The sequence below is a fragment of the Panulirus ornatus genome, chromosome 3 (genome assembly GCF_036320965.1).
Source record: "Panulirus ornatus isolate Po-2019 chromosome 3, ASM3632096v1, whole genome shotgun sequence".
Taxonomy (NCBI): Eukaryota; Metazoa; Arthropoda; class Malacostraca; order Decapoda; family Palinuridae; genus Panulirus; species Panulirus ornatus.
The window spans coordinates 29,737,083-29,750,431 of NC_092226.1; the positions used below are offsets into that span (position 1 = coordinate 29,737,083).

At 41.7% G+C, this 13,349-nt stretch overlaps 1 protein-coding gene across 1 annotated transcript in view; it reads right to left on the minus strand.

Annotated features, from left to right (window-relative positions):
• Nucleotides 1-13,349, minus strand: part of LOC139761818 (ras GTPase-activating protein 3-like) — a 115,842-nt gene that overhangs the window by 69,477 nt on the left and 33,016 nt on the right. Inside the window, exon 4 of the mRNA XM_071686312.1 lies at nt 2,304-2,491. Within this exon, the coding sequence (XP_071542413.1) occupies nt 2,304-2,491 (188 nt within the window). The remainder of the gene's footprint in view (nt 1-2,303; nt 2,492-13,349) is intronic.

Sequence of the window (13,349 nt, forward strand, 5' to 3'; positions counted from 1 at the left end):
TCACACACTTTACCAAACTCAGTCACCAGCTTCTGCAGTTTCTCACATGAATCAGCCACCAGCGTTGTATCATCAGCAAACAACAACTGACTCACTTCCCAAGCTCTCTCATCCAAACCAGACTGCATACTTGCCCCTCTTTCCAAAACTCTTGCATTCACCTCCCTAACAATCCTATCCATACACAAATTAAACAACCATGGAGACATCATGCACCCCTGCCACAAACCAACATTCACTGAGAACCAATCACTTTCCTCTCTTCCCACTTGTACACATGCCTTACTTCCTCGATAAAAACTTTTCACTGCTTCTGACAACTGGCCTCCCACACCATATATTCTTTATACCTTCCACAGAGCATCTCTATCAACTCTATCATATGCCTTCTCCAGATCCATAAATGCTACATACAAATCCATTTGCTTTTCTAAGTATTTCTCACATACATTCTTCAAAGCAAAAACATGATCCACACATCCTCTACCACTTCTGAAACCACACTGATCTCCAATCTGATGCTCTGTACATGCCTTCACCCTCTCAATCAATACCCTCCCATATAATTTCTCAGGAATACTCAACAAACTTATACCACTGTGAATAAAAGCAACGTTATTAGGTACAGTAGGGTTGAGGGACAAGTCAACTGGGAGGTAAGTTTGAATGGAGAAAAACTGGAGGAAATGAAGTGTTTTAGATATCTGGTAGGGCATTTGGCAGCAGATGGAACCATGGAAGAGGAAGTAAGTCACAAGGTGGGGGAGAAGGTGAAGGTTCTGGGAGCAATGAAGAATGCGTGGAAAGAGAGAACATTCTCTCTGACAACAAAGATGGGTATGTTTGAAGGAACTGTAGTTCTAAGAATATCACATGGTTGTGAGGTAATGGCTATAGATAGGGTTGTACTGGGGAGGGTGGATGTGTTGGAAATGAAATGTTTGTTGACAATATGTGGTGCGAGGTGGTTTGATCAAGTAAGTAATGAAAGAGTAAGAGTGGTGTGTGGTAATATAAAGAGTGTAGTTGAGAGAGCAGAAGAAAGTGTGTTGAAATGGTCTGGACATTTGGAGAGAACGAGTGAGGAAAGGTCAATATAGAGGAAATGTATGTCAGAAGTGGAGGGAACAAGAAGTAGGAGATCAAATTGGAGGTGGAAGGATGGAATGAAAAAGATTTTGAGCAATCAGGGCCTGAACATCCATAGACCTTTCTATGGTTTACCCCAGATGTTTCACATGCCCTGGTTCAGTCCATCAACAGCATGTTGACCCCGGTATACCACATTCACTCAATTCCGTGCATACTTCTCACCCTCCTGTATGTTCAGGCTCCGATTGCTCAAAATCTTTTTCACTCCATCCTTCCACCTTCAATTTTGTCTCCTGCTTCTCCTTGTTCCCTCCACACATGTTTATCACACTATTCCATGAAGATGGTTATGAAGGAGAAATTGCAATTCAGTAAGAGTTCAGATAATTTTACTTAACATGTAATTATTCATGCCTTGTTGTGGGTCATCTCAAAATGAAGTCCATGACACTTCCTTACTATGGTCAGCCATCCCTTTGATGTAATAATATCTTCTCTGTTCCCCCTGATGATGAAAAATATGTTTTCAGCCTGTTCATCACTAAGCAGAACTACTTGGTTAATATTCCAGCAAGTACAGAACTTTCTCCAAATTCTTAAAATCAAATTTCTTCTTAGCCTTCTGATATGTGCTGGAAAGATGATGAATGTTTTCCATATCCACTCTTCAGGCTTCTATGTCCCAACAATGCTTTTTCTCATCCTCATTTTACATTACACATTTGTGACTGACTAAATGCCCAATTCTGAGGTCAAAACCAGTCCAAAATAGGCTTTAGAAAGGTCTTTTCTTGCCAACAGATCCTGCCATTTCCTTGCTCATCTTATTAGTGCTATGCTATACCCGGGTTATACTGATTTCACAAAAAACACTGTACATAAGCAAGTAAAACTGCACTGATATTGCACTGAAAAGTACTAAGGTTTTAAAAAGACACTAAATTTTGGCATGAAATCAAGGTTCCATGTAACTGTCTGCCATATATACCTAGATCACTCACAAAGCTTTTAAAGAGAACGTTTAGGTTAAAAATTAGGTGACTTAAAATCACAGAATTCAAAATTATCAATGTGGTAACTACAAATGACCAGAATCAAAATATTCTCAAGTATATTCTTGGGAGTATAGTGTTGTGATTAAAGCAGTCAATACTGCAGACATTTGATGCAACTGTCAACTGTGTCATTACAAACAGAGTATTAAGACTTACCAAGCACTATGTTCATGAGTAGGTAACATATCGCTGAGAGGTATCTTGACTTCTCCAAGAAAAACATTGCCAAATACCCCTGGAGAATCATGCCACAGAGAAATTCGAACTTCTTGGAAGCGAGCATCCTCATCTACTAGACTGTACATATTCTCCCGGTCCTGACTTCCACTTCTTTGGCCACTCTGCTACCACAGAAAAACATCAAGATTTTTTCTTTCTAATCAAGCACTTTCAATATAGGCAGTTCAGTATTAATTTCTTAGTCTCCTGTCTATCCACCACCTGTATCATTCTTTAACTGGTTCTCCTCCCCTCTTTCAATTACACTCATGCACTCTTCTACTTGTACATACAGTTAGCTATCTCAAATCCCTAAAGAGTGCCACTTTCAAAGAGTATCCTCAATATACTCTTCAGTATCATACACAAAAACTATCCATATAATGCTCCAACAAAAATAACTTCTACTAGCATAATACCTTATAAAAAACAGCCAAACACTTTTTCTCTTGTGCATGTTATATTTGATAGTAGTAGAACACAACTGGTCAAACCTGTAAACACTCCATTAAAAAAATTTCATGGTCAGCTACTTCAAAACCTTCACAGGATGTTTCACTTCAACCCATTACTGTCCCACTAAGTTACCCTTTCCTAACCAAAAATTCATCCTTTTCAAACTGTTTTAAAACATCTCTAAAACTGCAATTTCAAAGGTATTCATTTAATAATACCCTTTCCTAACCAAAAATTCATCCTTTTCAAACTGTTTTAAAAATCTCTAAAACTGCAATTTCAAAGGTATTCATTTAATAATGAAAACAGTCACTTCAGAATTATCAATTATCCATGACTTTTACCGTAATAACATGTAAAAGTTCTGTAAATGTTTAAGCACAAGGTGTTAAAAAGTGTGAGAGAAAAGACCCCCATGATGTTGCTACCTATGACACATTCATGGGCTGCCTAGGGTTAAGCTAACACAGGTCTGATTCCATGTCATGGCAGTCAGTCTACAGCCTTATATAGGGATTGGTTGATAAAATGGGTAGCTGACTTATGCTTGGATAGCTTTTTTTTCAGACATGGATGACACTTCCTGCATGAGCAAGGTAGCATCAAGAACTGATGACTGAGCCTTAATGGGCAAATTCTTCTCTTGGCTCCTTGCTCAATTACTTCCTTTGGAAAGTACTACAGGAAGGGAAGATTTCCAGCCGCCCACTCCCGCTCCTCTTAGTCGCTTTCTATGCCATGTAAGAAATACATGGGCAGTAATCTTTCTCCCCTGTCCCTAGGGAAAGGCTTGGATGTGGATAGGGAGTTGTGATTATGGTGCATTACACATGACAGCTAGAGACTCAGTGTGAACGAATGTGGTAGTGAGTGGTGGGATGAAGAAGTAAGATTGTTAGTGAAAGAGAAGAGAGAGGCATTTGGACAATTTTTGCAGGGAAATAATGCAAATGAATGGGAGATATATAAAAGAAAGAGGCAGGAGGTCAAGAGAAAGGTACAACAGGTGAAAAAGAGGGCAAATGAGAGTTGGGGTGAGAGAGTGTCATTAAATTTTAGGGAGAATAAAAAGATGTTTTGGAAGGAGGCAAATAAAGTGTGTAAGACGAGGGAACAAATGGGAACGTCAGTGAAGGGGGCTAATGGAAATGTGATAACAAGTAGTGGTGATGTGAGAAGGAGATGGAGTGAGTATTTTGAAGGTTTGTTGAATGTGTTTGATGATAGAGTGGCAGATATAGGGTGTTTTGGTCGAGGTGGTGTGCAAAGTGAGAGGGTTAAGGAGAGTGATTTGGTAAGCAGAGATGAGGTAGTAAAAGCTTTGCAGAAGATGAAAGCCAGCAAGGCAGTGGGTTTGGATGGTATTGCAGTGGAATCTATTAAAAAAGGGGGTGACTGTATTGTTGACTAGTTGGTAAGGTTATTTAATGTATGTATGACTCATGGTGAGAGCCTGAGGATTGGCAAAATGCTTGCATAGTGCCATTGTACAAAGGCAAAGGGGATAAAAGTGAGTGCTCAAATTATAGAGGTATAACTTTGTTGAGTATTCCTAAGAAATTATATGGGAGGGTGTTGATTGAGAGGGTGAAAGAGGGTACAGAGCATCAGATTGGGGAAGAGCAGTGTGGTTTCAGAAGTGGTAGAGGATGTGTGGATCAGGTGTTTGCTTTGAAGAATGTATGTGAGAAATACTTAGAAAAGCAAATGGATTTGTACGTAGCATTTATGGATCTAGAGAAGACATATGATAGAGATGATAGAGATGCTCTGTGTAAGGTATTAAGAGTATATGATGTGGGAGGCAAGTTATCAGAAGAAGTGAAAAGTGTTTATCGAGGATGTAAAGCATGCGTACGTGTAGGAAGAGAGGAAAGTGATTGGTTCTCAGTGAATGTAGGTTTGTGGCAGGAGTGTTTGATGTCTCTATAGCTGTTTAATTTGTTTATGGATGGGGTTGTTAGGGAGGTGAATGCAAGAGTTTTGGAAAGAAGGGCAAGTATGCAGTCTGTTGTGGATGAGAGAGCTTGGGAAGTGAGTCAGTTGTTGTTCGCTGATGATACAGCGCTGGTGGCTGATTCATGTGAGAAACTGCAGAAGCTGGTGACTGAGTTTGGTAAGTGTGTGAAAGAAAGTTGAGAGTAAATGTGAATAAGAGCAAGGTTATTAGGTACAGTAGGGTTGAGGGACAAGTCAACTGGGAGTAAAGTTTGAATGGAGAAAAACTGGAGGAAGTGAAGTGTTTTAGATATCTGGGAGTGGATTTGGCAGCGGATGGAACCATGGAAGCGGAAGAGAACCATAGGATGGGGTAGGGGGCAAAAGTTCTGGGAGCATTGAAGAAGGTGTGGAAGTCGAGAAAATTATCTCGAAAAGCAAAAATGGGTATGTTTGTCTCGAAAAGCAAAAATGGGTATGTTTGAAGGAATAGTGGTTCCAAAAATGTTATATGGTTGCGAGGCGTGGGCTATAGATAGAGTTGCGAGCAGGAGGGTGGATGTGCTGGAAGCTAGCTTCGTCTCTTCGATGTATATCAACTGACTTATATTTCTCTCTTGTGTCTCCCCTGATGATGTGATTATTACACAAAAGTGCACTTGGGAACTTATCGTGTTTCATTTTCCCCGTGGACTCATAGGAATATCTTGATCACGCGCAAAATTGTGATCCTTTCCATATATATATATATATATGGATGTGCTGGAAATGAGATGTTTGAGGACAATGTGTGGTGTGAGGTGGTTTGATCGAGTGAGTAACGTAAGGGTAAGAGAGATGTGTGGAAATAAAAAGAGCGTGGTTGAGAGAGCAGAAGAGGGTGTTTTGAAGTGGTTTGGGCACATGGAGAGGATGAGTGAGGAAAGATTGACCAAGAGGATATATGTGTCGGAGGTGGAGGGAACAAGGAGAAGAGGGAGACCAAATTGGAGGTGGAAAGATGGAGTGAAAAAGATTTTGTGTGATCAGGGCCTGAACATGCAGGAGGGTGAAAGGAGGGCAAGGAATAGAGTAAATTGGAGCGATGTGGTATACCGGGGTTGACGTGCTATCAGTGGATTGAATCAAGGCATGTGAAGCGTCTGGGGTAAACCATGGAAAGCTGTGTAGGTATGTATATTTGCGTGTGTGGACGTATGTATATACATGGGTATGGGGGGGGTTGGGCCATTTCTTTCGTCTGTTTCCTTGCGCTACCTCGCAAACGCGGGAGACAGCGACAAAGTATAATAATAATAATAATAATATATATATTTAGGATGTAAGGCATTTGTACGTGTAGGAAGAGAGGAAAGTGATTGGTTCTCAGTGAATGTAGGTTTGCAGCAGGGGTGTGTGATGTCTCCATGGTTGTTTAATTTGTTTATGGATGGGGTTGTTAGGGAGGTGAATGCAAGAGTTTTGGAAAGAGGGGCAAGTATGAAGTCTGTTGGGGATGAGAGAGCTTGGGAAGTGAGTCAGTTGTTGTTCGCTGATGATACAGCGCTGGTGGCTGATTCATGTGAGAAACTGCAGAAGCTGGTGACTGAGTTTGGTAAAGTGTGTGAAAGAAGAAAGTAAAGAGTAAATGTGAATAAGAGCAAGGTTATTAGGTACAGTAGGGTTGAGGGTCAATTCAATTGGGAGGTGAGTTTGAATGGAGAAAAACTGGAGGAAGTGAAGTGTTTTAGATATCTGGGAGTGGATCTGGCAGCGGATGGAACCATGGAAGCGGAAGTGGATCATAGGGTGGGGGAGGGAGCGAAAATTCTGGGAGCCTTGAAGAATGTGTGGAAGTCGAGAACATTATCTCGGAAAGCAAAAATGGGTATGTTTGAAGGAATAGTGGTTCCAACAATGTTGTATGGTTGCGAGGCGTGGACTATAGATAGAGTTGTGCGCAGGAGGATGGATGTGCTGGAAATGAGATGTTTGAGGACAATGTGTGGTGTGAGGTGGTTTGATCGAGTAAGTAACGTAATGATAAGAGAGATGTGTGGAAATAAAAAGAGCGTGGTTGAGAGAGCAGAAGAGGGTGTTTTGAAATGGTTTGGTCACATGGAGAGAATGAGTGAGGAAAGATTGACCAAGAGGATATATGTCGGAGGTGGAGGGAACGAGGAGATGAGGGAGACCAAATTGGAGGTGGAAAGATGGAGTGAAAAAGATTTTGTGTGATCGGGGCCTGAACATGCAGGAGGGTGAAAGGAGGGCAAAGAATAGAGTGAATTGGAGCGATGTGGTATACCGGGGTTGACGTGCTGTCAGCGGATTGAATCAAGGCATGTGTATGGGGGTGGGTTGGGCCATTTCTTTCGTCTGTTTCCTTGCGCTACCTCGCAAACGCGGGAGACAGCGACAAAGCAAAATAAATGAATATATATATATATATATGAGAGAGTATCATTAAATTTTAGGGAGAATAAAATTATGTTTCGGAAGAAGGTAAATAAAGTGCATAAGACAAGGGAACAAATGGGAACTTCAGTGAAGGGGGCTAATGGGGAGGTGATAAGTAGTGGTGATGCGAGAAGGAGATGGAGTGAGTATTTTGAAGGTTTGTTGAATGTGTTTGATGACAGACTGGCATATATAGGGTGTTTTGGTCGAGGTGGTGTGCAAAGTGAGAGGGTTACGCAAAATGATTTGGTAAACAGAGAAGAGGTACTAAAAGCTTTGCGGAAGATGAAAGCCGGTAAGGCAGCGGGTTTGGATGGTGCTGCAGTGGAATTTATTAAAATAGGGGGTGACTGTATTGTTGACTGGATGGTAAGGTTATTTAATGTATGTATGATTCATGATGGTGCCTGAGGATTGACAGAATGCTTGCATAGTGCCATTCTACAAAGGCAAAGGGGACAAAGGTGAGTGCTTAAATTACAGAGGTATAAGTTTGTTGAGTATTCCTGGTAAATTATATGGGAGGGTATTGATTGAGAGGGTGAAGACACGTACAGAGCATCAGATTTGGGAAGAGCAGTGTGGTTTCAGAAGTGGTAGAGGATGTGTGGATTAGGTGTTTGCTTTGAAGAATGTATTTGAGAAATACTTAGAAAAGCAAATGGATTTGTATGTAGCATTTATGGATCTGGAGAAGGCATATGATAGAGTTGATAGAGATGCTCTGTGGAAGGTATTAAGAATGTATAGTGTGGGAGGAAAGTTGTTAGCAAGAGATACTCTGTGGAAGGTATTAAGAATATATGGTGTGGGAGGCAAGTTGTTAGAAGCAGTGAAAAGTTTTTATCGAGGATGTGAGGCATGTGTACGTGTAGGAAGAGAGGAAAGTGATTGGTTCTCATTGAAAGTAGGTTTGCAGCAGGGGTGTGTGATGTCTCCATGGTTGTATAATTTCTTTATGGAGGGGGTTGTTAGGGAGGTGAATGCAAGAGTTTTGGAAAGAGGCGCAAGTATGCAGTCTGTTGGGGATGAGAGAGCTTGGTAAGTGAGTCAGTTGTTGTTCCCCGATGATACAGCACTGGTGGCTGATTCATGCGAGAACCTGTAGAAGCTGGTGACTGAGTTTGGTAAAGTGTGTGAAAGAAGAAAGTTGAGAGTAAATGTGAATAAGAGCAAGGTTATTAGGTACAGTAGGGTTGAGGGACAAGTCAACTGGGAGGTAAGTTTGAATGGAGAAAAACTGGAAGAAGTGAAGTGTTTTAGATATCTGGGAGTGGATTTGGCAGCGGATGGAACCATGGAAGCAGAAGTGAATCATAGGGTGGGGGAGGGGGCGAAAATTCTGGGAGCCTTGAAGAATGTGTTGAAGTCGAGAACATTATCTCGGAAGGCAAAAATGGGTATGTTTGAAGGAATAGTGGTTTCAACAATGTTATATGGTTGTGAGGCGTGGGCTATGGAAAGAGTTGTGAGGAGGAGGGTGGATGTGCTGGAAATGAGATGTTTGAGGACAATATGTGGTGTGAGGTGGTTTGATCGAGTAAGTAATAATAGCGTAAGGGAGATGTGTGGTAATAAAAAGTGTGTGGTTGAGAGAGCAGAAGAGGTTGTTTTGAAATGGCTTGGTCACATTGAGAGAATGAGTGAGGAAAGATTGAGAAAGATGATATATGTGTCAGAGGTGGTGGGAATGAGGAGAAGTGGGAGACCAAATTGGAGGTGGAAAAATGGAGTGAAAAAGATTGTGAGTGATTGGGGCCTGAACATGCAGGAGGGTGAAAGGTGTGCCAGGAATAGAGAGAATTGGAACGATGTGGTATACTGGGGTCGACGTGCTGTCAATGGATTGAACCAGGCCATGGGAAGCGTCTGGGGTAAACTATGGAAAGTTCTGTGGGGCCTGGATGTGGAAAGGGAGCTGTGGTTTCGGTGTATTATTACATGACACCTAGAGACTGAGTGTGAACGAATGGGGCGTTTATTGTCTTCCTAGCGCTACCTCGCACACATGAGGGGGAGGGGGTTGTTATTTCAAGTGTGGCGAGGTGGATTCACATGCCCTGATTCAATCCACTGACAGCACGTCAACCCCGGTATACCACATCGATCCAATTCACTCTATTCCTTGCCCGCCTTTCACCCTCCTGCATGTTCAGGCCTCGATCACTCAAAATCTTTTTCACTCCATCTTTCCACCTAAAATTTGGTCTCCCACTTCTCCCCGTTCCCTCCACCTCCGACACATATATCCTCTTGGTCAATCTTTCCTCACTCATTCTCTCCATGTGCCCAAACCATTTCAAAACACCCTCTTCTGCTCTCTCAACCACGCTCTTCTTATTTCCACACATCTCTCTTACCCTTACATTACTTACTCGATCAAACCACCTCACACCACACATTGTCCTCAAAAATCTCATTTCCAGCACATCCACCCTCCGGCACACAACTGTATCCATAGCCCACGCCTCGCAACCATACAACATTGTTGGAACCACTATTCCTTCAAACATACCCATTTTTGCTTTCCGAGATAATGTTCTCGACTTCCACACATTCTTCAAGGCTCCCAGGATTTTCGCCCCCTCCCCCACCCTATGATCCACTTCCGCTTCCATGGTTCCATCCGCTGCCAGATCCACTCCCAAATATCTAAAACACTTTACTTCCTCCAGTTTTTCTCCTTTCAAACTTACCTCCCAATTGACTTGACCCTCTACCCTACTGTACCTAATAACCTTGCTCTTATTCACATTTACTCTTAACTTTCTTCTTTCACACACTTTACCAAACTCAGTCACCAGCTTCTGCAGTTTCTCACATGAATCAGCCACCAGCGCTGTATCATCAGCAAACAACAACTGACTCACTTCCCAAGCTCTCTCATTCACAACAGGCTTCATATTTGCCCCTCTTTCCAAAACTCTTGCATTCACCTCCCTAACAACCCCATCAATAAACAAATTAAACAACCATGGAGACATCACACATCCCTGCCACAAACCTACATTCGCTGAGAACCAATCACTTTCCTCTCTTCCTACACGTACACATGTAGGCATATGATAGAGTTGATAGAGATACTCTGTGGAAGGTATTAAGAATATATGGTGTGGGTGGCAAGTTGTTAGAAGCAGTGAAAAGTTTATATATATATATATATATATATATATATATATATATATATATATATATATTTTTTTTTTTAAACTATTCGCCATTTCCCGCATTAGCGAGGTAGCGCTAAGAACAGAGGACTGGGCCTTTTTTGGAATATCCTCACCTGGCCCCCCTCTTTTCCTTCTTTTGGAAAATTTAAAAAAAAAAAACGAGAGGGGAGGAATTCCAGCCCCCCGCTCCCTCCCCTTTTAGTCGCCTTCTACGACACGCAGGGAATACGTGGGAAGTATTCTTAAACCCCTATCCCCAGGGATAATATATATATATATATATATATATATATATATATATATATATATATATATATATATATTTCTATTTTTTTTCTTGCTTTGTCGCTGTCTCCCGCGTTTGCGAGGTAGCGCAAGGAAACAGACGAAAGAAATGGCCTAACCCACCCCCATACACATGTATATACATACGTCCACACACACAAATATACATACCTACACAGCTTTCCATGGTTTACCCCAGACGCTCCATATGCCCTGATTCAATCCACTGACAGTACGTCAACCCCGGTATACCACATAAATCCAATTCACTCTATTCCTTGCCCTCCTTTCACCCTCCTGCATGTTCAGGCCCCAATCACACAAAATCTTTTTCACTCCATCTTTCCACCTCCAATTTGGTCTCCCACTTCTCATCGTTCCCTCCACCTCCGACACATATATCCTCTTGGTCAATCTTTCCTCACTCATTCTCTCCATGTGCCCAAACCATTTCAAAACACCCTCTTCTGCTCTCTCAACCATGCTCTTTTTATTTCCACAAATCTCTCTTACCCTTACGTTACTTACTCGATCAAACCACCTCACACCACACATTGTCCTCAAACATCTCATTTCCAGCACATCCATCCTCCTGCGCACAACTCTATTCATAGCCCACGCCTCGCAACCATACAACATTGTTGGAACCACTATTCCTTCAAACATACCCATTTTTGCTTTCTGAGATAATGTTCTCGACTTCCACACATTCTTCAAGGCTCCCAGGATTTTCGCCCCCTCCCCCACCCTATGATCCACTTCCGCTTCCATGGTTCCATCCGCTGCCAGATCCACTCCCAGATATCTAAAACACTTTACTTCCTCCAGTTTTTCTCCATTCAAACTTACCTCCCAATTGACTTGACCCTCAACCCTACTGTACCTAATAACCTTGCTCTTATTCACATTTACTCTTAACTTTCTTCTTTCACACACTTTACCAAACTTATATATATATATATATATATATATATATATATATATATATATATATATATATATATATATATATAAGAGAGACTTTTGGATGTTAATGTGCTGAGAGGTGCAACTGGAGGGATGTCTGATCATTATCTTGTGGAGACTAAGGTGAAGATTTGTATGGGTTTTCAGAAAAGAAGAGTGAATGTTGGGGTGAAGAGGGTGGTGAGAGTAAGTGAGCTTGGGAAGGAGACTTGTGTGAGGAAGTACCAGGAGAGACTGAGTACAGAATGGAAAAAGGTGAGAACAATGGAAGTAAGGGGAGTGGGGGAGGAATGGGATGTATTTAGGGAATCAGTGATGGATTGCGCAAAAGATGCTTGTGGCATGAAAAGAGTGGGAGGTGGGTTGATTAGAAAGGGTAGTGAGTGGTGGGATGAAGAAGTAAGATTAATAGTGAAAGAGAAGAGAGAGGCATTTGGACGATTTTTGCAGGGAAAAAATGCAATTGAATGGGAGACGTATAAAAGAAAGAGACAGGAGGTCAAGAGAAAGGTGCAAGAGGTGAAAAAGAGGGCAAATGAGAGTTGGGGTGAGAGAGTATCATCAAATTTTAGGGAGAATAAAAAGATGTTGTGGATTGAGGTAAATAAAGTGCGTAAGACAAGGGAGCAAATGGGAACTTCAGTGAAGAGCGCAAATGGGGAGGTGATAACAAGTAGTGGTGATGTGAGAAGGAGATGGAGTGAGTATTTTGAAGGTTTGTTGAATGTGTTTGATGATAGAGTGGCAGATATAGGGTGTTTTGGTCGAGGTGGTGTGCAAAGTGAGAGGGTTAGGGAAAATGATTTGGTAAACAGAGAAGAGGTAGTAAAAGCTTTGCGGAAGATGAAAGCCAGTAAGGCAGCAGGTTTGGATGGTATTGCAGTGGAATTTATTAAAAAAGGGGGTGACTGTATTGTTGACTGGTTGGTAAGGTTATTTAATGTATGTATGACTCATGGTGAGGTGCCTGAGGATTGGCGGAATGCTTGCATAGTGCCATTGTACAAAGGCAAAGGGGATAAGAGTGAGTGCTCAAATTACAGAGGTACAAGTTTGTTGAGTATTCCTGGTAAATTATATGGGAGGGTATTGATTGAGAGGGTGAAGGCATGTACAGAGCATCAGATTGGGGAAAAGCAGTGTGGTTTCAGAAGTGGTAGAGATGTGTGGATCAGGTGTTTGCTTTGAAGAATGTATGTGAGAAATACTTAGAAAAGCAAATGGATTTGTATGTAGCATTTATGGATCTGGAGAAGGCATATGGTAGAGTTGATAGAGATGCTCTGTGGAAGGTTTTAAGAATATATGGTGTGGGAGGCAAGTTGTTAGAAGCAGTGAAAAGTTTTTATCGAGGATGTAAGGCATGTGTACATGTAGGAAGAGAGGAAAATGATTGGTTCTCAGTGAATGTAGGTTTGCGGCAGGGGTGTGTGATGTCTCCATGGTTGTTTAATTTGTTTATGGATGGGGTTGTTAGGGAGAAGAATGCAAAAGTTTTGGAAAGAAGGGCAAGTATGAAGTCTGTTGTGGATGAGAGAGCTTAGGAAGTGAGTCAGTTGTTGTTCGCTGATGATACAGCGCTGGTGGCTGATTCATGTGAGAAACTGCAGAAGCTGGTGACTGAGTTTGGTAAAGTGTGTGAAAGAAGAAAGTTAAGAGTAAATGTGAATAAGAGCAAGGTTATTAGGTACAGTAGGGTTGAGGGTCAAGTCAATTGGGAGGTAAGTTT